This window comes from Phocoena phocoena, chromosome 15 (assembly GCF_963924675.1).
Source record: "Phocoena phocoena chromosome 15, mPhoPho1.1, whole genome shotgun sequence".
Lineage (NCBI taxonomy): Eukaryota > Metazoa > Chordata > Mammalia > Artiodactyla > Phocoenidae > Phocoena > Phocoena phocoena.
The window spans coordinates 28202914-28226784 of NC_089233.1; the positions used below are offsets into that span (position 1 = coordinate 28202914).

At 48.9% G+C, this 23871-nt stretch overlaps 1 protein-coding gene across 1 annotated transcript in view; it reads right to left on the reverse strand.

Moving 5' to 3' along the window:
* Positions 1–23871, reverse strand: part of SNX29 (sorting nexin 29) — a 524651-nt gene that overhangs the window by 400007 nt on the left and 100773 nt on the right. Inside the window, exons 11-12 of the mRNA XM_065892522.1 lie at positions 13017–13080; positions 10745–10873 (exon numbers count right to left, since the gene is read on the reverse strand). Of these exons, the coding sequence (XP_065748594.1) occupies positions 10745–10873; positions 13017–13080 (193 nt within the window). The remainder of the gene's footprint in view (positions 1–10744; positions 10874–13016; positions 13081–23871) is intronic.

Here is a 23871-nt window from a genome sequence, read left to right on the forward strand (position 1 = left end):
ACGGGAGAGGCCACAGCAGTGAGAGGCCCGCGTAACGCAAAAAAAAAAAAAAAAAAGCTCCCCTGGTGACTGCAATGTATCTACAGCCAAGTCTAAATAAGGCATTTAGCTCCTCAGAGAATTCTTTATTAGTTAGTTACATCCGAGCAACGGCGGGCTAGATTAACTCCCGAAAGTGGCTCTTTGCAGCCTTGAATGGAGGGATAATTTACTTGTGCAAAACCGGTAATAACAGTCACAGCTGCCTTTTACTAAGTACTTATGAAGGGTGCTCGCTGTGCGTAGCTCTTCTCGTGCGTTATCTTTTGTGTATTGATAGTACCTGGAAGGGAGAGACTACTATGTCGCAGTTTTCTAGATGAGAAGCATCAGGGGTGAAATGACCAGCTGAGATCACACATTTGGAAGTGGAAGGAGCACTCGCAGGGCCCTCAGAGCGAGCGCCTCCCTTTTTTTGCACCCTAGGGGCCTCACCCACCTTACTCTAGTCCCGGCCTTCAGAAGCTGGACTCAAGTCCAGGCTTGCCCCGTACTTCCTTCCAAGAATGGCCACCTCAACTGGAGCACAGGGAATTACTGGCCAAAAGGTTAAAGTCTGTGTTTATATAGTCCTCCCCTGATTTTCAGCACCTAGAGGTTAGTCAGCTGTCTCTGGTTTCTCTGACTGATCCAGCTTCACACAGAATAGGTGTTTGATGAGTGAATCAACCAATGAACAAATGAGTATCAACTAACCAACCATCTTTCCCTGGATCCGGGCAGCATTAAACCTCAGGAAACCAGCTCCTCCTCCTGTGCCATGGTGTCTCCTGCCCTAACAGGCGCGTCTTGCCCTCACCCCTGTCCCCACACGCCAGTCCCGCCCCCACGCACTCCGCTCTCCTTGGCTGCTCTGGTGTGAGTCACCAAGGACCTGTCAGCTGCTGACAAGGACGTGCGGGAGAATGACGGAGAGCACAACTCACTCAGCTAGTGAGACTCAGCGGAGCGAGAGCGCCAGCAAGCTTGGGGAAGGCCGCTTCGTACCCAAGGAAAAGTGAAGGCCAGGAGGGGCAGGGAGGGCCAGGACACCAGGAGCTCAACGGATAATTCCGTGTGGTCACGGTTCGGTCCCCGGACAAGGATTCTAAAAGAGTGGCCACGTGAACATGGACCACAAGGCTCTTGAACACACAATTCTGAAGGTACGTTTACAAACTTGAAGATGAGAACGCTGCAGCAAGGGCTAAAGCGGTGATTCTCACTGGGAGTGGACACAGTTGTAAAGCTCCCCGGCTGACTATAAAGCATAGCGAAGCCTAAGCGAGGCCAGAGTGTCGAGATGCTTTCGGTCACCACAATGATAAGGTGCTACCAGCACTGGGAGAACTAAGGCTACGAACTGTCCTGAAAGACAAGACAGTTGCACACAACCAAGAGCAAACTACATCCTGCCATGCTTTCAATGGTCCTGATGGCCCATTACGTGGGTGAAAAGCTTGTTTGTAATCTGTGCCTGTCCTTGAATTCATTAACTATGCACTGAATAAACCAGTTTTTACCCTGGGGTCCACCATGCTCTGCTCTTTCATTTTCTGTACTTCTTCTAAAGAGTGACTTCTAACCTAGGGGTAAGACAGGAATAAAGACGCAGACCTACTGGAGAACGAACTTGAGGATATGGGGAGGGGGAAGGGTGAGTTTTGACAGGGCGAGAGAGAGTCATGGACATATACACACTAACAAACGTAGTAAGGTAGATAGCTGGGGGGAAGCAGCCGCAAGGCACAGGGATATTAGCTCGGTGCTTTGTGACAGCCTGGAGGGGTGGGATGGGGAGAGTGGGAGGGAGGGAGACGCAAGAGGGAAGACATATGGGAACATATGTATATGTATAGCTGATTCACTTTGTTATAAAGCAGAAACTAACACACCATTGTAAAGCAATTATACCCCAATAAAGATGTTTAAAAAAAATAAAAATAAAAAAATAAAAATACAAAAAAAAATAAAAATAAAGAGTGACTTCTGATCTTGCTGCCTTTAAATCCAAACTTATGCATTTTAAGTAGGTATGAGCACTTAACTGCATCATGATTTTCTAGCAAAGCTCATGCCCAGCCAATATATATTGTAATCTACTTTGTATTAATATTATAAATTACTTTCCTATTATTTCTCCTTCATATTAGAGTTAGCGTGTTATACTGATTTTTTACATTATTTGCGCAGGTAGGGTATGTTAGCTATGAACTTCATTTCAGGATAGTAAAGGGGTTGGTTTTTTTTTTAAGGGATACTGGGCTAAAATTGAGAACTATATGTCTAACCATGCCAAAGTGGCTGGACTAGGCGCTTGCTAACGAGGCCAAATTATATCAGACGTAAACATCCCACCAAGGAAAGACACGCAGAGACGCTGGGATGACCTGAAGCCCAGATTTCACCATCACTCACGGGAGGGCTGGCTCAAGAACGACAATACCTCTACTTCAGGAAACCTACAGTCTGCAAATGTGACGAGGAGCTGCGCCCACCGCAGGGGTTGCCCACGCTCTGCCTCCCCACCACCCACCCCCACCTGATGGGACACGCTCCCCGACTGTCCTCTTGAGGAAACGCCTCTGTCTCTTGTTCTTGCTCCGCGTGGCTAGGTGAGGAAAAGCGAGCCGCCTCCTGGCTCCAGTGGGCACGTGACCCAGGCCCGGCAGCAAAAGCAACACATCCCGCTGGGGAACTGAGAGTGAATCCCGGGACTTTCTCCCCAGCTTTCGGGAAGACATGCTCTCCTTCCACTGGGTGCCAAGCCGACGGGATTTATGCCTAGTGCTGCCGGGGGGCCCTCTTGTCACCACGAGAGAAGAGCAGGCCTGAGAATGAAGCTGTGAGCGAAGGAAAGAAAGGGGAGACACGGAAGGAAGCAGGTCCCGCAGGCACCGCCCCCCCAAGCCCCTGGGTCCAGCTGGGCGGAGAGCTAGCTCTTCTCCGAAATTTTCAGTTATACAAGCCGATCAACAGCACCAGTTTTCAGCGGGTTTCCATCACTTCATACTGAGAGATCTCACACTACCTACCTATCTTAATCGAAAAAATTTAAGTAGACGGCTGAGGGGTTTCCAGAAAGCCACAAGTCACCAAGCTTGACCAGAACATCACCGTGGGGCAAATGACAACCATCGACAGATCTGAAGCTAAGCTCAGTGTGACAGTTCTGTGCTGAGGGAAGGCACTAACAGGAGGAGAGTCGTCAGGTGACCAAAGAGCTGACGTTCCTCAGTGAGACTCGGACCAAGTGGCGCTGTCACTGGTCCCATGGTCCCTGCCCTCCCTCATTTAACCACTATTACAGAGCACCTACTGTGTGCCAGGTGTGATGCCAGAGACAAGGAAGACAAACAAGGTAAAGCACAGAGGCATATGGTCCTTGACCTCGTGGAGCTTACAGCCTAAAAGCAAACACAATACAGACACACAACTGACACTAATACAACTATAGCAGGACACTGGTTCCCATGGAAGGACAGCCACAGAGGGATGTGACCTAGCCAGTGGTGGGGCAGGAGATGGTGGACAAAGCCTTCTGTGTCGGTGAGTGTTCCTGATGAAGCAAGAAGCAGAAAACCTGAATCAAAATGGCTTAACTAGCAAAGGGGATTTACTGGCCAACACAAGGGGAAAATCTGGCTTCCAGGGGAGGTTGATCTAACAGCCCTTTGGTACTATAAGGAAGAACCAGTTCTCTCACCCCTCCTCTCCATTCCAAGCTGTAGCATAAGCTTCACCCTCAGGCTGTCTCCCTCGTGTTGGTAAAATGGCTACAGCAGTTCCAGCCTCTACACCCTCACAGCACATGTTCTAAAGGGAGCCACTCCAGCCATCCAACAACCAAGGGACCACCTTCTTCCAAAGCCCTAGCAAACCTCAACCACATCTCCAGAATTAGATAACGTGCCCATTTCCTGAACCAAGTCCAATCACCACACCTAGCTGGGTCAAGCCATGGTTACCTGAACCAATCATTTCAGAAAGGAGATGGAATTATCTTGACCAGATTAGACAAATCAGGGCTGACCCTTGGTGTTTGGGAGAGTTCAACCCCTACCACCAACCAAGAGGAAAAAAATTGAAAAACCAAGCCATGGATGATTCCCCAGTGTGGGAAAAATGTAGGGGAGGGCTTTTCAGGAAACAATACAATGTCCACTATAGCAACCCTTCTTCTCGTGAAAGAACCCCACTCTCAGTCGCCTTCCCAACTCTCAGTTCTCAACCATGGGCTTTTAGAATCAGACAACAAACCAAGTGCTAATTTTTTGAAATACATATAGACAAAAATTGGACCTTATTTCTGATCTCTACTCACCCTGGCTGCAGTTTTGCTTTGTTTTACGTAATGGGTTTGAAACAGTCCTCCAGAGCATGTTTCTTTCATGAGACAGAATTGAACAATGGGACATCATAAAAGAATGACAAATTCTTCCTTTTTCAGTCTCATGTATGACTCTGCCCTCTTGGCTTTGGGACTTTATCCCAGCAGTTGCCACTGCTCCACCAGCACTAGTGTAGGGATGGCAAATTCTTGTCCATGACAGACGTCACCAATTCAGCACTCCCTCCTGTTGAGCCCAGATGAGACCCCAGAATCCTTCTCAACCCAAAACCCCAGTCAGCCACTCCCAGAGTTGGCAACAGGATGAAACCTACTATTGGCTTTCCCTGTCACAGAATGTATTCCAACTGGGAGTTGGCGATGAAAAGAACCAACTCTTGCTTCCAAATGCCATCCCTAACCCATGACAGGCTCAGAATTCAAGCCAGTATCCTCCATGTTTGACTTTCTCAACTTTGATCATTTGCCTCTTGTGATTAAAAACATAATCAATGTCTTTAGATGGACACAAGATGTTTATTGTTCTTTTTCACAAAAAGCAGTCTTCATCTTTCTCCAATAATTAAAAAAAAAAAAGACAAGAGACTGAGCCTTAGGGCAGAAACAGAGATTTAAAACCTTCATAGAAAGCCAATAAAGGCCTCCCAGGGGGCTGGATGGAGTGGTATGAGCAGGGCTCCCAAGGTCCTTGGTCCAGCCTCACTTACAGATCGTGCAGACCAGTTCTGTCTCACATGCAGAACGCTGTCACATCAGATCACTGCTCGGCAGCCCAACAGGGACAAATAAACAAAGGGACACATGCTGGGCCGGCAGGGCTGGAAAAATAACACCAGGAGGGCCTGAAGGTAAATGAAGTCCAGTAGTCAAAGGCTCCAAGATGCTCGTTGCAGGGGGAAATGGGTCAAGTGAAGGACCCACGAGATTCTGGCCAAGCCTCAGCATCCCTCGCCATGCCTGGCCAAGGCAGCAGCTAGGAAGAAGAAATCAGGGAACGCCCACTGAGCACTTATGATAATTTTCGAGCTGTGCTGAGTGCTTTAGGAGCATGAGCTCGTGTCATCTTCCCCACGATCCTATGAGGAAGCATAACAGACAGGATTCATCTGCCCGCCACCTGCCCTGGGGACCTGGCAAGGCTGTCAGTCATGGCCTCTGCTCACTCCTGGCCACGACACGCCCAAGGAAGAGTCTTCCTGAAATGTTACATATGGACATTGGAGAAAGAGTCTCTTCTCTCTGGATCCTGCAGGGGGCTTGGTGTCACACAGGTCATCTTTGCTGCTGAGTGCAGAGGCACTAAGACCGACATTAACACGGAGCCAAGAGCAGGGGGGAAGAGCACGGACCTCACGGGAGCACCCAGGTCCAGGGACCAGTTCCAGCAACACAAAATTCCCCTGCGGACCCGAGCTAATTTGGTTTGGGTTTCTGCCATCAAAAGCATGAATATTAGTTAAGATTATTATGCCCCGGTTGTAACCGGAGATTTGAGAAATTAGTGAGTGGCAGAGCCAGGAGTCTGTGCTGCTCCCCCTGCTGGGGATGAGACATGGCCCTTCCACACCAGCAGTGACCAAGACACACGCACAGCATCTTGCTTAACGTCTCTGCACACGAGGTGTGGACAGGGCCCCACACCCACTACCCCCTCAAACTTTTAAAGAGTAAGAACCAGAGTCTCAGAAGGGGGAGGGAATGACCCCAGTCAGACACCTAGTAGAACGCCTCAGGAGGAGAAAAGCCGTGACAAAAGGGCGCTCGGAAGGCTGGTTCCGACATGAGACACAGGCAGGAGAGGCCCTGAGCAGTGCTCTGTGGAATGATCCAGCGGGTTCTCCTCGAGACACCTTCCTCACCTCCTCGGTAATCACAACGAGGAGGCTGCATCGCGGCCCTGGCGAGTTGGTAACTGAGGGAGCGGCTTTACTCATGCACAGAGAGAACAACTCGCTCTGATCCCCTAATAACCACACAAGGCAGCCTGGGTAGTCGGGACTCAGGACTGCAACAGAGAGAAGACCAGTCACAACCTGGCTCAAGTAACAAAAGGAATTTATTGGCTCACATAACTGACAAGTCCAGAGGAAAAGCAGACTCAGGGAGGACGGGATCCAGGAGCTCAAACAGTATCATTAGGACCTGTTGGTTCCTCCCTCCCTCCACCAGTGTGTTGTCACCATGTGGGGTCAGGATCTTCCCGCACGGCAGCAAGGACAGCTGCCAGCAACCCCTGGCTTCCATCATATCCTCCCAAGAATGCTAGAATTGGCTCTTACCAGATCAGCTTGGCCACACGCCATCCTGTGACGCAATCATGGTGGCCAAGGGATGGAACAAGCTGACTGACCAGGCCGGCATCATCCATCCTGCTCTGGAGCTCAGGTCGGGCAGTGGTGGGGTCATTCCTGCCAAACCACAGGGACAGAATGGGGAGAAGGATAAGCCAGCCAAGGAAGACTGGGGTAGTGTTTGTCCCAGGGTGGGTGTGATAGGCAGTCTCCAAGGTGGCCCCCAATGACCCCTGCTTCTTGGTATTCCATCCATGTGTAGTCCCCTCCCACATTGAACCAGGTTGAGCTGTGTGGCAACAGAATATAGCAGATGTGATCATGTGTCATTTCTGAGATTGGATACAAAAGCCACTGTGGTGGCTTCCATGTTGGGTGTGTTCCCTTGCTCTTGGGTTACTCACTCTGGAAAGCCAGCCGCTAGGCTGTGAGCAGCCCTGTAGAGCGGCCCACACGGCAGGAAACTGAGGCCTCCTGCCAACAGCCATGTGAGGGAGCCGGAAAGTGGACCCTCCAGCCCCACTCAAGCCTTCAGATGACCGCAGCTCTGGCCAACAGCTTGACTGCAACCTTATGAGAAACTCTGCACTATTCACACATTCTTCACTCACAGAAACTGTAGAGGATCCTCAATGTTCACTGTTTTAAGATGTCAAGTTTGGAGATAATTTGTTACACAGCCAGGGGTAAATAATACAAAGAGCAGAAGCAGAAAATGTCCCTGCAATAAGCCCACAACCCTGTCCACTTGCTTCCCTCAAAGGTACTTCTGGTCAGGTAAATGTGTGTTTTCTTTCTGCTAACACCTGTCTCATAGCTTGAGCTTTTTTTTTTTTTTTTTTAATTGAAGTATATATAGTTGACTTACAATGTTGTGTTAGTTTCTGCTAAACCGCAAAGTGATTCAGTTATACATACATATATATATATATTCTTTTTCATATTCTTTTCCATTTCATAGCCTGTTTATCACAGGATATTGAATATAGTTCCCTGTGCTTATACCATAGGACCTTGCTGTTTAGCTTGAGTATTCTTAATTCCACAGGAAATAAAGCAATCAATTATTCAGGGAATGAGACTTACCGACCCTGAACAGCAACTGATTACAATGCCTCCGCCCAGCAAGGAGCAGCTGCTTGGCGCCACAAAGGCACTGGGCTGGTTATATGACCTTGCTCTTTGTTGAGCCATGATAGCACAAAAGGAAAGCCATTAATTTTGAGCAAAATGAACGTGTACTAAAACGCTAGGTTTGCTCAGGGATGTTCCCATTTTTACAATTCTACACTCAGAGCCAGTAAGCCCCACATACACCCAAACACGCTTCTCAGCATTAGCATACTCACGGCAGAAATAATTTCACTTTCTTGAGTCGGAAATAGCCTAATTCTTAACTCTTTCTGCACCACTGACGTTAAAATACAACTATTGATTAGGCAAGGTTTCTTAGTAATATAATTATTATACTAGAGAAAAATGATAGTTAACATTTTTGAGCATTTATGAAGCACATTCATGGAGCCGACATATGGTCCGTCCTTTTATCATTTAACCACTCTACGAGGTGGAGACTTCTCTTATCCTCATTTCATAGCCAAGGAAACAGAGACAGAGAAGTTAAGTAACCTGCTCGAGGTCCCACAGCTACTAAGCAGCAGAGCCATGATCGGACCCGCAGGATCCAACGTCAGAACCCATGCCACCAACCACTAGGCTAAACCACCCGCATTATGAAACCTGCCACTTGGACACATGGGGACCTAGAACAGAGCAGCCCTGGTGCACGCATGTGGGCCTCGCCTCCAGCCTGTGACCCTGCACATCCTGCCTGTGTCCCTTCGGTGACAGCACTCCCCAGCCCCCAAGCCACAACTGACCAAGTGGGTCCACCACCTGACAACACTGACAGCTGCTCCTCCCGCAGCCAGAAGCCCGGAGAAAGTTCTGACAGTTGGCAGAGGTCAAGTCTGTCTGCAACACGTCAGCAGTTGAGTTTTTCAAAACTTACACATCCCACTGCTCCATTTGCTTTCTTCCTGTTTTCTCCTTCTGAAGTGTCTGCCTGCTTTATACATGTTCCTTCTACCTGCAAACTGCAAACTTTCAGGCACCTTAAAAGCTCAGCTACCCACTGCTTAAATGGGGAGGCTTCAGATTACAAACCTGCTCAGTTAAGAAGTTATTTTTTTCTATTCCATTCATGGGCTAAATAAAATTTACCCAAAAATTATCATATACTCAAAATACATTTACTGTAAAACACACTCCAATAGCACATCGCTGCCCAGCGCCTTATGTACTTTCACACACACTCCTCCTCATTGGGCCCGCGCAGGGGGATAAGATCATCCTCTCCGTTTCATAAACGAGGAAGCACATGCTTGTGGCAGTGAAGCAGTTCACCCAGAACGCACAATTTGCAAGCAATGGAGCAGGGACTCAAGGCTGAGCTGGCTCCTAACACAATAAAAATGACAGGCGACAGAAGTCTGTCTTTCTTCGATGATTCAGAACCCAAGACTCCACAGACTTCAGTCTTTATGACAACATAAAACGCAATTACACCACAGAACCCTAGCATGGCCAAGTAAAATGCGGGTCCGGTTGAGAAAATGCGAAGTTAGGCACCTGGGACTGTATTTATCATAGTCATTTAACGGTCTGTGATGCTCTTGAGATGTCATTTTCAAATGTGAACAAAGAAGAAAAGTTCAAATTAAAATTAAATATGGGATCACGGTGCCAACTTTCAGTTACATGTATATAGCAATTACATTACTGCCACTCACATCTGCTGACAGCACGAGGATGGTAAATGCTGCTTCTGTCGGTTTACTTAACCCTGGGCTCCCCTGCACATCCACAAGTCAGGTTTATCTCCTGGTCTAATTTTAAAGTAGTTTTAAAGAATGACCTGATAAACTGCTTATTTTACCTAAAATGGGGAAAAAACTGGAACTCAAGTGTCCAGCAATCAGAAATGCTGACTTTAAAATGGTGCATTAACTCAATGAAATGCCACATCCAGGCATATAGAAATGGTGACCATGAAGCTTCAGTGGTGGAGGGAGGTGGCCTAAGAAGTGACAGGCTGCAGATTTTAAGTACAGTACAGAAAAATACGTTTGCGTGTGAACAAATTCAGTACAAATGCATGTTATTATGGGAGTTGGAGCTTGGCAGGGGGCGGCTGCTTTACAGTTCTCATTATTAATAAGATATAAACAAAGTCACAGAAAAGGAAATACAATAAGATGGCTCAAATAAAAAGAGGTTCAACCGTACTCTGAATTAGGGGAATGCAAGTGAAAAATATTCTGCCAGCGCTGCTTTCACCTGTGATTTTATCAAAGACCCCAAAGTCGGATCCGCCCCGGGGGGCAGGGCTGTGCTGGGTGAGGCCCAGCCTCCCTGGAGGGCAGCTTGACGACCTCTATCCAACTCAGAAAGGCACTGCGCTTTGACCCAGCAATTCTACTTCCAGGAATTTCTCTGGCAAGCAGAGTCATATTGGGACAAAATAACAAATGCGAAGGTTATTATTATTAGAAGAGGCGAACGGCTAGAAACAACCGGGGTGCCTGGCTGTTGGCGTGCCAGCCAAATGAATCCTGGTGCAGGCGGGCAATGAGGTATCGGGGGCTGTTAGAAAGATGGCAGCTCCGTGTACCCAGCGCAGAACAATCTCTAAGCTGTGGAGGGAGTGGGGTGTAGGATACGTGACCACTTGTACCAAGGCAGAAAGGAAGGAGGGGAGGGAAGTGAAAGGAAGAAAAAGTTTGTGCGTCCGAATGTACGCATCTGCTCACGGAATGCACAGAGCATCTCTGGGACGGCAACACTGCCCACCTCCAGGGGTGAACCAGGTGGCTGGGGGTGGCGGAGTTTAACCATTTGTACCTTTTGGATATTGAACCATGTGCATACATACTATTCAACATTTAATGTAGTAAGTTAAATTTCAGATGCATAAATTTTATTTCCATTGGTCACTTTTTTTTTTTAGTTAAAAAGTATTGATGAAAGGTGTGCTTGGGGTTTGAACAAAGCCTCCCCCCCCAGTCCCTCTGCCCTCCCCTACCTTGCCAACGCCTGGATCTTTGTGACGTGCCGCTCCTCCTGTTCGGCCACCTTCCGTTTCAAGGTGTCGACCTCTTGGCGGAGCACGGCCGAGTGCTCCATCTCACCGTCAAGCAGGTTCCGCAGTGACCTGGGGAGAGGAGGCCCACCTGCTGTCAACCCAGAGTCCATGGAGTCAAATCTTAGTTCATTCATCTTCCACAAGGCTCTGCATAAACTGCAGTTCAAGTCCATCTCATATAAACTGATTTGAGGAGATACCAAACTCTGCTCAAGAGCCTCTGAAGCACAATTAGGATGAGTCCCCGGGAACCATCTGTGGCCTGGCTCTGTGGCCCTGAGAGCCTGTGGGCAGCTTAAATCAAGGGAAAACAATGAGCTGAGCCAATCCCAGGCAAGCCCCCTTCAAGACATCCCACGCAGAGGTACAGCACATTCAACCGAGACATCCTGTCACAGCCACACTGCACCGGAGATTCAACAAAGGAAAGGGTGCCAGGACAGACCAAAAGAACCACCTAAACCACAGCAGAAGACAGGCTCCGGTTACCTGACAGACAACGGGAGTCTCATTTCTCCTGCCACAAAGCGCACCTTACCCCTGCTCCATCGCCACCTCCAGGTTAAACAAGCATATAGAGTATCTCATGGAGCTATACAATCTGACATTGCATAGAACGTGTTTTATGTTATATTTGGAGTGTGTTAACCTCCAGAACACATTCACTTGCGTATCTGTCATCCTTGGTCTTAAACGGCAGAGAAGACAGAAGCTCTTCCAGAAATAATCACAAGTTACCACCTAGAAATGAGCCAAGCAGGGTTCTTCTGACCATCTACGTCGCTGGACCTCAAATGGCTATTTCTATAGAACATTTACTAACTTTGGTGCAGCTACATCCTAAATCTAGAGGACAGTTGCCACGTGACATCAGAACATAAGCAAAAGTGTCTGAACCTGCCCACCCTCACTGCTCACTGAACCCCACCCCCACCCCAAGACGTGTGTTCCTGGAAAGTTTTGAGAAAATTCCCCTCTTGGGGCCTGGAAACCCCCCAACACAAACACAGTGTGATTTTTTTCTCTCGCTGGGAAGGAGAAGAAATTACCAGTGATGACTGTTCTTTACAAGGTAAGACAAAACCTATGGCTTTTTCCAAGATAATGGCCCCAGGTGGATCAAGGAAAAAGCATCCTACCTTGTCTACAGCCTGTCACTGGAATTTATTTTCGTTGCAAAATAGCACTGTCTGAAGATTCCTTTTTTAAAAAACTCTTTTGTTTTCCAAATCACGCTCATTTGCTTTCATATGTTTCCATAAAGGATGAGGGAGAAGCTTGTCAAGCAGGGCCCAAATCGAGGCTTCAAAAGGAGAAATCACGACTGCATGTCACTAGGGACACAATTCCTGCTCTGAGTACAAGAATAAGAGGGTGACATGAGCGTACACACACACACTCACACACACACCCGTCCCCTGGCCCGCAGGGAGGCAGCCCGTCATGCTCGCAGAGCCTCGGCAGATAACTGCATGCAAACCCCTCTACTGAGCACCCTGTAGCCAAGACAAGGTTCTGGCAGTGGAGCAGCTCACGTCTGGGCAGCCAAGCAGTAGCAGCATGGCTAATACCTGGCTGGTATCTAGCCCTGGTTTCAACAGGGAATCAAAATGAATAAGACCCTTTGGCCTCTCGGTGCCTGCAACTAGGCTTTTGGGGAAGTCAAAAGACTCCAAATGCCATTTTGCCCTATGTGTCCCTGACTTGAGAAAATTTTAAGCATTCTAGTGCTTGGAACATGACGGGTAGACCCTGAATTAAAGGTTACCCACTACTTAAGGAGGGGCGCACGGTGACAGCTATGGGGATGGGGCTTCTTTTTGAGGTAGTGAAAACGTTCTAAAATTCTGGTGATGGTCGCACATATCTGTGAATATACTAAAACCCATTGAATTGAGTACTTTAAATAGGTGAATGATATGTGAATTCTATCTCAAAGGCTGTTTTTTAAAAAAAGAATTAAAAAATAAAAAAGATGGCTTTACAAATTCTCAGTTTGTTCTAAGATAGTGCGAGGATCATACGGTTTTCATTCCTTGCTAACACTCAAGCCACAATATATATGCTAAAGTGGTACATCTGACCAAAAAATAAGAAATCACTGGTCACAACTCTGCCAATAAAGCAAAACTTCCTTCACGGTGATATTCTCTCTGCCCCAGATGTAGAATGTCCACGGTAGACTGCCCCTCAAGCACAGAGCTCTCGATACCTGTTCTCTTCTTCCAGCTCATCCTTCCTGGTCATCATGGCCACGATGGCCTGTCGCAGTTCACCTAAGGAAGAAAGCCAAGTCCAAATTAACCGGCAGATCCCGCCTGCTACACCGCCCCACACCGGTCTGCATTATGTGCTATTTAGGGCCACTTGTCTAGACAAGTTCCCTTTTCCCTTTCAAAAATAATTCCTATACAGTCTAAGAGATCCAGTGAGCTCAGTCAATCACTCTCATTAGCCACACAAAACCCAAAGGCAAAGCAGGATGAGAATAACTGTGGAGGCGTTTCCTTAGTGAATATAATCAGCCGCCACAGAAGAAACAGGCTGGTAATTTCTAAGCGCTTTTCCAAGTCTCTACTACCGGACAGCAACTGTTTTAGGACACGAGTATGTTCCCAGTTACAGCTGTTTATCAACCGCAGATCAGACAGCAGATCACATGACAACTGACTCCAGACCGACGCAGAAATTCTCAAGTTCACTAAGAGATCTGGTTTTCCTGCGCTCCCATAGACTCTGAAGGGGGGTGGGGGCCTCTCCAATGCACAGTCCATAATTACCTACAGGAGTGACTCTCCTGACATCTTCAACGTTGGAAAGCATTCACTGATAGAAAATCACCCCTTTAAAATCAGTAAGTGCCCACGTTTCCCATCTACATCAAAAACTTGTCACTGTCCAGCCACGGTGGACTCTTTACCATAACACTCAGATCTCAAGACCAGGAACTTGTGAATTTCTCCTGGAGAGCCAGTTTTGTTTCATTTTTTCCCTAACGAACCCTGGTGAACTTTATGTCCCTCTTGGGACTGGCTGTGAGGAAGCTCACAGCCAAAGTTACAAGTCCAGGGAGTGCACGTGGCCCTGTGGCCACCACAACATGTCCCAACCCTCCCTCTGATGCCAACCTGTATTTCCACCTGGTGCCAATTTACATATAACCCATCTCACTCTATTTTTTTCAATCTGTTTTAATATGCTGCTTCAAGTCCTCTTTTGGGAAGAAGTATGGTTTTTGGTTTCTTTTTTTTTAGCTGAAATTTGAACGCTTCTACTTGCCAAGCTCTGTTCAAAGCCCATACTGGCGCTATCTTGTTTAGTCCTTTACACACACCTAAGAAACACTACCCCACACTGTTGGGGTACAAATAAATTGGAAAGAAGGGGGAAATGGGGGAGGAAGAGGACACAGATAAATAGGCAGGTCCCTCGGTCCCCTTACACTCAGGAGGCGCAGGCACAAAGAGGTCCACCAAAGACCCTGAGGCAAGAAATCGGTCCCAGGACCCATGCTGCCCTCAGGCTGCTACAGAGGAGATAAAAGCCCACAGCCCAGGTCCCAGGGGAAGAAAGAGAAGGAGGGGAATCATGGGGGCTCCTCCTCAGCTTCTGGGTCAGACACCAGAAGCCACTGTTCAGAAGAGATGGGACAAAAAATAGACCCTCCCTGTCTTTTCTGACCCAGAGCAGCCACGTGGGCATCACAAGGACACGACTAGGAGGTCCAGGCCCTGGCTTCCCCATCGCACCTGTGACAGCATGAAACCTGCAGGTCACACAGTGAGAAACTGGGCCTCCTAAGGTGCTGATGAGAGGGCGTGTCTGAGGTGTCCCTCTCCTGGTGTTACCAAGGAAGATTCAAAATTCATTGGGTCGATGCGAACTTACTGAGCACCTACAAAGTCCAAGCCCTGCTCTCGGCACTGTGGGCAGAGGGTGAACAGAGGAGACCAAAGTCTCTACCTGCAGCAGGCAGGCCTCCTGCCCTGAAGGGGGACAAACAAAGCAGCATGGAGCAGTCGTGGCGACAAGACATGCCAGGAGGAAAGCCCGGTGTGGTACACAGATGGGTGGTGGGAGGGTGCCGCTTCCTGGGGTGCTCCGGGAAGGCCTCTCTGGGGGAAGACATGACAGCAGAGGCCCGAGGAAGGGAGGAAGGGAGGGAGCCAGCGTGCTGCTCTGTGGAGGGAAACACTCCACAAGGCACGTGCAAAGGCGCATGGACAGGAGTGAGCTTGGTCACATGAGGGTGGCAGGGTGACCCGAGGAAGGTGGGAGGCCCACGTGGCCCTGCCCTCAGGGAGCTTGGAAGCTCGAGGACTCGATGATAATTCTAACGCCCACCAGCTAAGCTCCAGGTACACTGTCTCCTTGGTGCCGCAGGGCAACTCTGTGGAAGCTATCTCTGAGTCCCTTTTACAGGTCTACTAACAGGCTCAGGGGGAGGAAGTGTAAAGACACAACTGGAATCTGAGTCCAAATCTGTCCAATTCCAACCTCTGCACTCGACCCCAGGAAACAGCGATAATTACCACCACTCACATGCAGGGATGTAAGAGCTACTAATTCATCGACAGCGCACAGTGACATTAAGTCAGAAGAACGCACCTGAGAGGTAATTAAATAAGCTACACAACCACACACCTTTACATGTCAGAGCCAGGAGGGAAACCGAGGCCTCCAACTGGCTGGGGAGAAGACCCTGGCCCGTGGGACGTGTGTGCTGTGTCCAGAACCGAGGCCGCTGAGTGGCACGAGTCCAGGTAACAAGGCTGCAACCAGGACCCCTGGGGCTCAGTTCCTGGCACAGGTTGTAGGACCAGAGCCACAAAGGATCCTCTGCACTTTTCGCAAGGTCTGAAAATTTGCAAAAGGGAAACAATGGGCAGAAAAAGCATTTCCGGACAAGATACTACTAAAGGTTAGAAAGAGCAGAGAGAGGGCGAGACTGGAAAGAACAGAGGGAAGGAGGGTTAGGCCCTCAGCAGAGATTTTTGTTTTGTTTTGTTTTTTATTTTTATTGGAGTAGAGTTGATTTACAACGTTGTGTTAGTTTCAGATGTAGAGCAAAGTGAATCAGTTATACATATACGTATATCTACTCTTTTTTAGGTTCTTTTCCCATATAGGTCATTACAGAGTACTGAGAAGAGTTCCCTGTTCTCTACAGTAGGCCCTTACTAGTCATCTATTTTATCCTCAGCAGAGTTAATCAGCCTAAAGAGATAGGAAAGAGGCCGAGCCGCTGCCCTTCAGTCCAGGGGGGAAGGGAGCTGACAGAGACACAGATAAAGTCCCCATGTGCTACCTGCCCGGCCACGGGCTGCCTGGGGTTTACAACGGCCCCCCCAGCTCACACATTCATTCATTAGTAAACATCTACTGAGCACCTAACTACTGGCTACAAGGCACCTTCCCAAGGGGAGAGCCAGGCTCCCGACTTACCTAAGGAAGGAGTCCTTAACAGAGGATTTCTTAATGGAGGAAAACCACACACATTCACGTGTGCCTACGAAGAGACAGAGTCTGACTTTGCATTCTGAACGTGACCAGGTAATGAGGGCCCTGGCTCTCAGCCTCTCTCTGAGCCTTCCTGTCCGGCACAAGGGGTGAACAGCACCCACCTTCCCACCTCCCTGGGATGCTGTAAGGTTCAGAGGAGAGACCAGACAGGACAGTACTAAGTAAGTCAGGGCACTGCCTGTCGTGGACGGCAGTGGGGAGCACTGATAATCTAGAAGAACTCAACGTAAGGCTAGATTTCACATTTCTAACTAAAAACACTGATAAATCCGTGAAAACAGAAAACAGCCAGTAATTTAATCCCATGACACCACAGCCATGGGGGAAAAAAACAAAAATTCAAGACAATGTATCATTGAAGACAGGCCAGGTAGTGTCTCTTTGGTTCTTATCTCCAAGAAACCCAGAGCAGGTGGCAAGGCTGCAGCCAGGTACTGGAGATGCAGCCTCAGGAAACTGCTCCTTTACTCCAAGGCCTGTTTGAAATCTGAATCTTCTAACGAGGACTTCTTCTGGAGTTCTCAACTGGCCCAAACTTCTTATGGGAGCAAAGGACTGGATAGTCATCACTGCAACACGAGGCTAGAAGAAGTGATTTTTTTTTTTTTTTACATAGACTACTTTGTAAAGCGGTTTTAGGTTCCCAGCAAAATCAGGAGGAAGGTACAGAGGTTTTTTTCGTCTACCAGCAGCCCCTACGCACGCATAGCCTCCCTCATTATCAATAACCCCCCACCAGAGTGGGACATTTGCTGCAACTGATGAACCCATGCTGACCCATCATAATCACCCACAGTTACATGAGGCTTCGCTCTTGGTGTTGCATACTCCACGAGTTTGGAAAACTATGTGACAACATGTATCCCCCATGACAGTATCATACAGAATAGTTTCGCTGCCCTAAAAATCCTCTGTGCTCTGCCTGCTCGTCCTCCCTCACCATTAACCCCTGGTGAAATCTCCTCTTAATCAAAGGAATCATGCCAGCCTTCTGTTCTGCAGCGCATGGCACACGCGTGCCTGATTTACACTAATGAGCCACGTGCACTGGATGTAAGTGGGATGAGAGCTCGGCAGAGCACATGTGCCCAGCACATGCACAGCCACCACCAGGGCGCTTGGCACCGGGTACCCTGGACCCGACAGGACAGGAGGGTCGTGCTCCAGGGCCCTCAGTCCCGTGGCTGTGCCGAGCCTGTCCTGGAGGGAGCAGCTCACTGCCCACGAACACGATCCTTATGCTGAGATGTTGGTGTCATGCCCTCTCCTGGCGTCACCAGACGTCACCAACCCCTTTACCTGGCCTCTACTGCAGACAGCAATCCACCTGGGCCAGGAGCCTGTGACAGAGCCTTCTCGAGGGACTTTCCCTGAGTGATGTGACTGTACTATTTGGTCCCTCCCCACAAATGTGAGCGCCTCTCCCTGAATAAACCCAACAGAGTTTTTCATTATGGTGCAAACATTTCACACGAGCTCTCTCCTCTTCATATATGTTAATGGCTATGCCCGGGCACGATGCTATACAGCAGGTCTCTAGAGCTGACCCGTCTTGCTTGCCTGAAGCTTTACACCTGGTGAACAGCATCTCCCATTCCCTCCTGCCCCAGCCCCTGGCAACCCCCCTTCCACTCTCTGCAACTCAGAGTTCGACTATTTTAGGTTCCTCATATAAGTGGAATTAGGCGGTGTTTGTCCTTCTGGGTCCAGCTTATTTTACTTAACATAATGTCCTCCGGGTTCATCCATGTTGTCACCTATGGCAGAAATTCCTTCCTTTTTAAGGCTGAATGATATTCCAACACACTGTTGTTTCATGGATTTCCTTGTGTTCACCAATCCCCTCCAACCCAATAGGATAAAACCCATCTACTCAGGCCCAGATGAAAAGGCACCTCTTCTGGGAAGCCCTCCATGATTCTCCTACCCCTCAGCAAGCTACAGAGTATGCAGTAGCTAACTGCCTCTGTCTCCTGCAATCACCTCACAACTCCTTAAGGCGCACAGCATGCCATGCATCTGGGTCCCCAGAGCTCCCACACGCCAGGAGCTTGGTCAAGGTCTACGGAAAATAAGTGATGCAGAGAGACGATTCCTATCTGAGTACAACACAACTAAAATGGAGGGCAAAGGTACCAGCTGTCACGTGGTGGGTGCTTCCGTGTCTAGTAACATGTCAGCACCAAAGCCTCGTTTCAATTCTCACAACCACCTAATGAGGACACTCAAAAACAAAGCGCAGGAACCCACACTGGGACAAGCCAAGCTGCCCGCGGGGCCCCAAGTCGCCTTCCAAACCCTCTCTAAGGCCAAAAATTGTGGAAATTGCCCTGAGCAGGTCCAAGAGCTGGAGAAAAATAAAGTGCTTCAGCGGGGACCTGCCAGGGGCAAGAAGAAGGTCAGGTGTGGGTTCCAGTAGCTTCCATTCCAAAGACAGGAGCAGGACCCATGGAAGGTTGCTACCAACAGGTTCCAGGGCTGGGGAGATCTGTGTTCAAGCCCCAGCTCAGCCACCTACTGCCTGGTAACCTCGCGCAGGTTTCTGCCTCAGCAAAATACAAAAGGGGACAAAGCCACATTTCCTGTGGGATGCTGAAAGAGTAAACTGAAGTTCCCGGCGGTATTCACACTGCAGCGAATGCAGGTTTCAGGGTCCTGTATTTCAGAGCATGATCGCTAGAGTCAGGACTCGGGTTCGAATCCTGCCTCTGCAGCTGGGTAACCTTGGGCAAGTTACCCATCCTCTCTGAGCACCTGACTCCCTTATCTATAAATGGGATCTTTACAGTCTCTATCTCACAGAAGCATTTTTGTTTTTCAGGGAAACACTGTTAAGGATTCAACACCCAGCACATAGAAAGCATTCAACAAATGTTACTGATCACCATAATTAGTGCCTTTCCCTTCAATGGTAGGGGCCCGCCAAGGCAGCAGTGACCATCCAAGCACAAGTGGGTTCCACTGGTCACATTTTCAGGAGTTACAGAATTTACTGCGCTCCTGTGTGCCTCAACCTTGGGAAATAGAAAGGAATGTTTTTAAGTGGTCTATGCCCTAGAGCAGCAGACTAGACAATCGAATTTTATGAACCATCAAACCAGCTCCGCATGGGCAATGTGGGAAATCAGACCCAAAGAGTGAGGTGCCAACTGGAGGAGACTGCAAAAGTGTCAGGTCAGGTTCTGGACTTTTAAGCACAGCACGCAGGGATCCCAAACATCACCACCCAGGCTTTTGCAGCTGAAAAGAGTACAGTCCATAGGGGAAAGAAAACTTGGAGGAGGAAGTGTTTCCCAGGAGGACCCAGAAAAGGTATGAATGCTCTTTGGGCAAAGAACAGCCACGAGTAGCTGCAATGAGACGTCTTGGCCACAAGTTCACCTTGAAGGGGCCACGATCACACTGCACAGAAGCCACAGAAGCAGGGGGATGGCCATCGCTGACCGATGCACACCATCATCCTGTCATAACCCTTCCTTCCCCCGTCCCACACGCTGTGCATCTCCAGCCTCTTGGACAATGCCCTGTATCTCCATCAACATCAAAATGACTGAGGACACAAATACAGGTAAAGCAGTACTCTGATACCTCAAATCTTAAAAAAAAAAAAAAAAAAAATCCATCGCTGTCAGACTGTCCTCTCCGCCTTCCCCAAGTTACCATCACAGAATATTCATGGTTAATGGTGAAAAAGGCAACGGCCCGAGAGCTGGTATCCACGCATCGCCGTAAAAAAAAAAAAAATCACCCTTTTGACAGGCTTTAACTTTCTATGCAGTCACTTTGCTGACTTTCCTTGCATAGGTAATGCTGGGATTGATTTCCATACATCACATAAACATTCTACTCCTCCAAGCTCCAGTGACACACACTGGCAGAGGCGCTCCCTAACTTGTAATTTTCTCTTCTCTCCCCAGCACCGCACACCCCATTATTTGTTAGTCTCTATCATTGTGATTTCTTTCCTCTTTATTACCTGCCTCAGCACACAGTTCGAGGGAAACAGGGCAGCCTTTCTGTACTGCAGCCTCTGCAGAGCCCGGCTGAATCGGGGTCTCCTTCTCCTAAGGCTGAAAGGCAAAGAATGATCCATCTCGAAATCAGTTCGTTGCCTGGCTTCAGAGAACTGAACAGCAAATCCAGTCAAGAACACAGGAGAATGTTAACCGGAGGAAATCAGTCTGGGATACAGAACATTTTGAATCACTGCAGAAAGGGTGGATTTGTCCATAAATGTTGCCAAGGCAGGGTACCATTTGGGGAGCAAGAAACAAGACTTAAATCTCTGCAGCTACTACATATGGAAATAAAGTTCAGACAGAAAAATTTAAATATGTGAAATGCAGCAATAAAAACAATATAAATATGGGAACAAACATTTATGCCATATGTAGCAGCACAAGCCCATCTTAACATGCAAGCAAAGAACAAGTCCATTAAGGAAATGATAGTGTTGCTTTTTTAAAAAAAAACTTTTGCACACTGAGGGCCAATCTAACAAAACACTGGTCCACTGTGGAAACCAAGCTCCTAAGCTCTTCGGGGCAGCGAACAGGCAGAGTGGAAAGAACACAGGTCTTCTAATCAAATCCCAGATCCCACAGGTCTCAGCTCTGGGTCCTTCCTCGCCTCTCGTCCCCTCAGCTGGAAAAATGGTGCTAATATCACTGACCTCCCCGGACAGGGCAGGGCTCGGCGCCAGTTTTACTGGAACACAGCCCCACTGTCTGTTTACATATTGTCTACGCTGCTATCATGGTACTGAGGCAGATCTGAGCTACTGTGACAGAGACCGAGGGGCCGCACGGCCCAAAACATTTACCAGCTGGCCCTTTAAGCAAAAGTTAGGGGAACATGCAGAAGCTCTTGCCCCCGCTCCCCATGCCAGCCTTCTCCACTGCGGGCCCTCTGCGGTTAGGTGTGCGGCCTGCCAGACACCGGTGCCGACGGTAGGGCCCCATGGCTGCAACCCAAGCAGGGGCTGCAGGCCCAGCTTTAATAAAGGCGACACAGCACTGGAGCAGCTGCTGCCTCAGACACTGTAGATCCCTCCTGCCTCTTCAGAGGTCCCCTCAGTTTTGCCTCTGTCCCTCCAGCTGTCCCTGCTCAGCCTCCCGCCCTAGATCATTTTCTTCTACCCTCACTGGTTCCCCAGAGGCGAGCCAGCCGAGGGCCTGCACTGCACAGGGGCTGGAGCTTCAGGCGTCTGTAGGGTGAGGTGGTGCTGAGACTGAGGGTGGTTGGCTGACCCTGATAGAGACTTCCAGAAGTTTGGGATGGGCCACAGTGTCCGACAAAGGAGGATGGGAGCAGAGGCGTCTGGCCCAAGAGCAAGCAGTTCTAAGTCGCTCCACCAAGATCCACCTGCTGAGAGCTTAGCCAAGGACGGTTTGCTGAGCTTCTGTTGCCAGGTGCAGAGGCCTGGCCAGGGAAACATGAGATGCAGGCACCAGGAGGAAGCCCACCCAAGAGAAAAGCCAATAAAGCCCCTCCGGGAAGACAAGTCCACTCAATGCAGAGAGAAGGCTGAGTTTAGCTAAGTGGCTGGCATCTGAAATGTCAGGCATGAGCCACAGAGCCCTCGGCCTGATAATGGGGCAAAGCCACAGGGGATCCCAGACTCTGAAAAGGATCCCTGTTGATTCAGTAAACTCGCCACTGGCTGGCTTGGTCTCTTGCTGTACTAGTATCGCCAAGACAGCTCTCTGAGAGCAGAGACAGAGCGGCCCTAGGAATGAGGCAGGCACGCCAAGACCCAGAACCCAGGCCCCTGTGAGCCCTCACATCCTCCACCCTGCTGTGCTAACCTGAGAAGATTCTGAGTTCCAGCCCATCAAGCCAAGGAGAGCTCAATGGACCCCTCCTTCCCTGAGCCCCATGAAAGCTCTGTCCCTTGGGGTGGACTTGTTCTTCTGCAGTTGTGGCTACCAAAGCCCCACCCCCAAGCCTGTGAGCCCCTGACAGCGGGGACCCCGGGGACCGGCACAGTCCCTGGGCACAGTACCCACAAGACCAGCAGAATGAGTCAAGGGGCGGATGAATAAATGGATTAATAAACGAGTGAATGACTGACACCCGCTGCTAAAATCTGCCCCTCACTTCCAGGAACTGAGCATGGGATGGGCCGGGCAGAAATGTCTAGTGCGTTTAATAATAAATTCAAGGCATCGCCAGAGGAGCTAACTACCAGTTCACAGCTGTAAGTTCCTGCCCCAGTGACAGGGATTCAGGCTCAGATTGAGCTTTTTCCAATATGTGTCTCATGAATGGATACACATGGGAGGGAAGGGACGAATTCTTATATTTCACGACCATGACCTAAAACGGGGCAAGCCTGCAAAACCATTCCCTCCCCCTTGGCACATGAATCCAACCACATGAGTCCCAAGATCAGCAGAGAAGCAGCAGCCAACCTCCACTGGCCAAGGACCCAAATGGAAACAAAGACACACACTACAGAGAATGCTCTATTCTCACAATGAGAATGGGCGTCAGAGGTTGCTACATAAAGTACTGAAACAGTGACATCGAGGGTGGAGGTAGGAGCCTTCCCATCTCCAGCCATCAAAGGCCCTCCAGGAGGGAAATTATCTTGAGATCAATTGATCTTCAACTCCCTTTTCAAGATTAAAGGGAGAAAACTCCACAACTGTAACTAGATATCTGGGCATGTGCGAGCATACGCACACGCTCTCTCCCATATACATAGATCTGTGTAATAATTCTTTGGCTTTATATAGCATCTTTTTGCAAAGACCTCAGAGAGCCTTTACAAACACTCCCTTGGGGCCCGTACTCAGTTATATTTAAAGAGAGGGCTCACGAGGGCACATGCACAGAAATAAACAGCGTTCTTCTGTGGATATATACTTAACCTACACCACTGTTTTCCAAACTTATACTGCTTTTTATATCTTTTTCTGCCTACCCACTCCCTTTCCTTTTATCTCTAAAAGAAAGGATGAACCATATTGAGCCCAAAACATAACTTTTTAAATCGCTCTGGGGCCCAGTCTAGCTTTTTGTCCTGTTTCTCTTTCCTGCCTCCCCTTTTCCCCTGCCCACCCAGAGTTTCTGTCTTGCAATTTGTTATAATGAAAAAATTAAAATACCCCAGGACACATTCCCAGTGTTCAGATGGCCAGTGGCTGTTATGCATTGTTTTCTGTAAGCCCAGCAAGGCGAAAAGCACTTGAAATACACAATCTCACTGGATTCTCACAACATCCCCAAGAAGCAAAGTTTACTACACCCATTATATGAATCAGGAAAGAGGCTCAGAGAAGGGAAGGGACTTGCCCCGTGCCACACAACCAGGAGGTGGCAGGGCAAGGACCCAGCCTGCTCAGGTTCCCTCGGAAGCCTGTCCCCGAGCTGTGGCACCATGCCTAGCAGTCCCCTGGAATGCAGCACATGCCCTAGAGACTCAACCAGCTCTTGGTGCATGGCCTCCAACAACTTTCCCAACCTTTCTCTGCCCTCCAGGAAAATCAGGAATCTGATTAAATTCTGCCCCTCCGACACCCAACCCCACCCCCATTGTA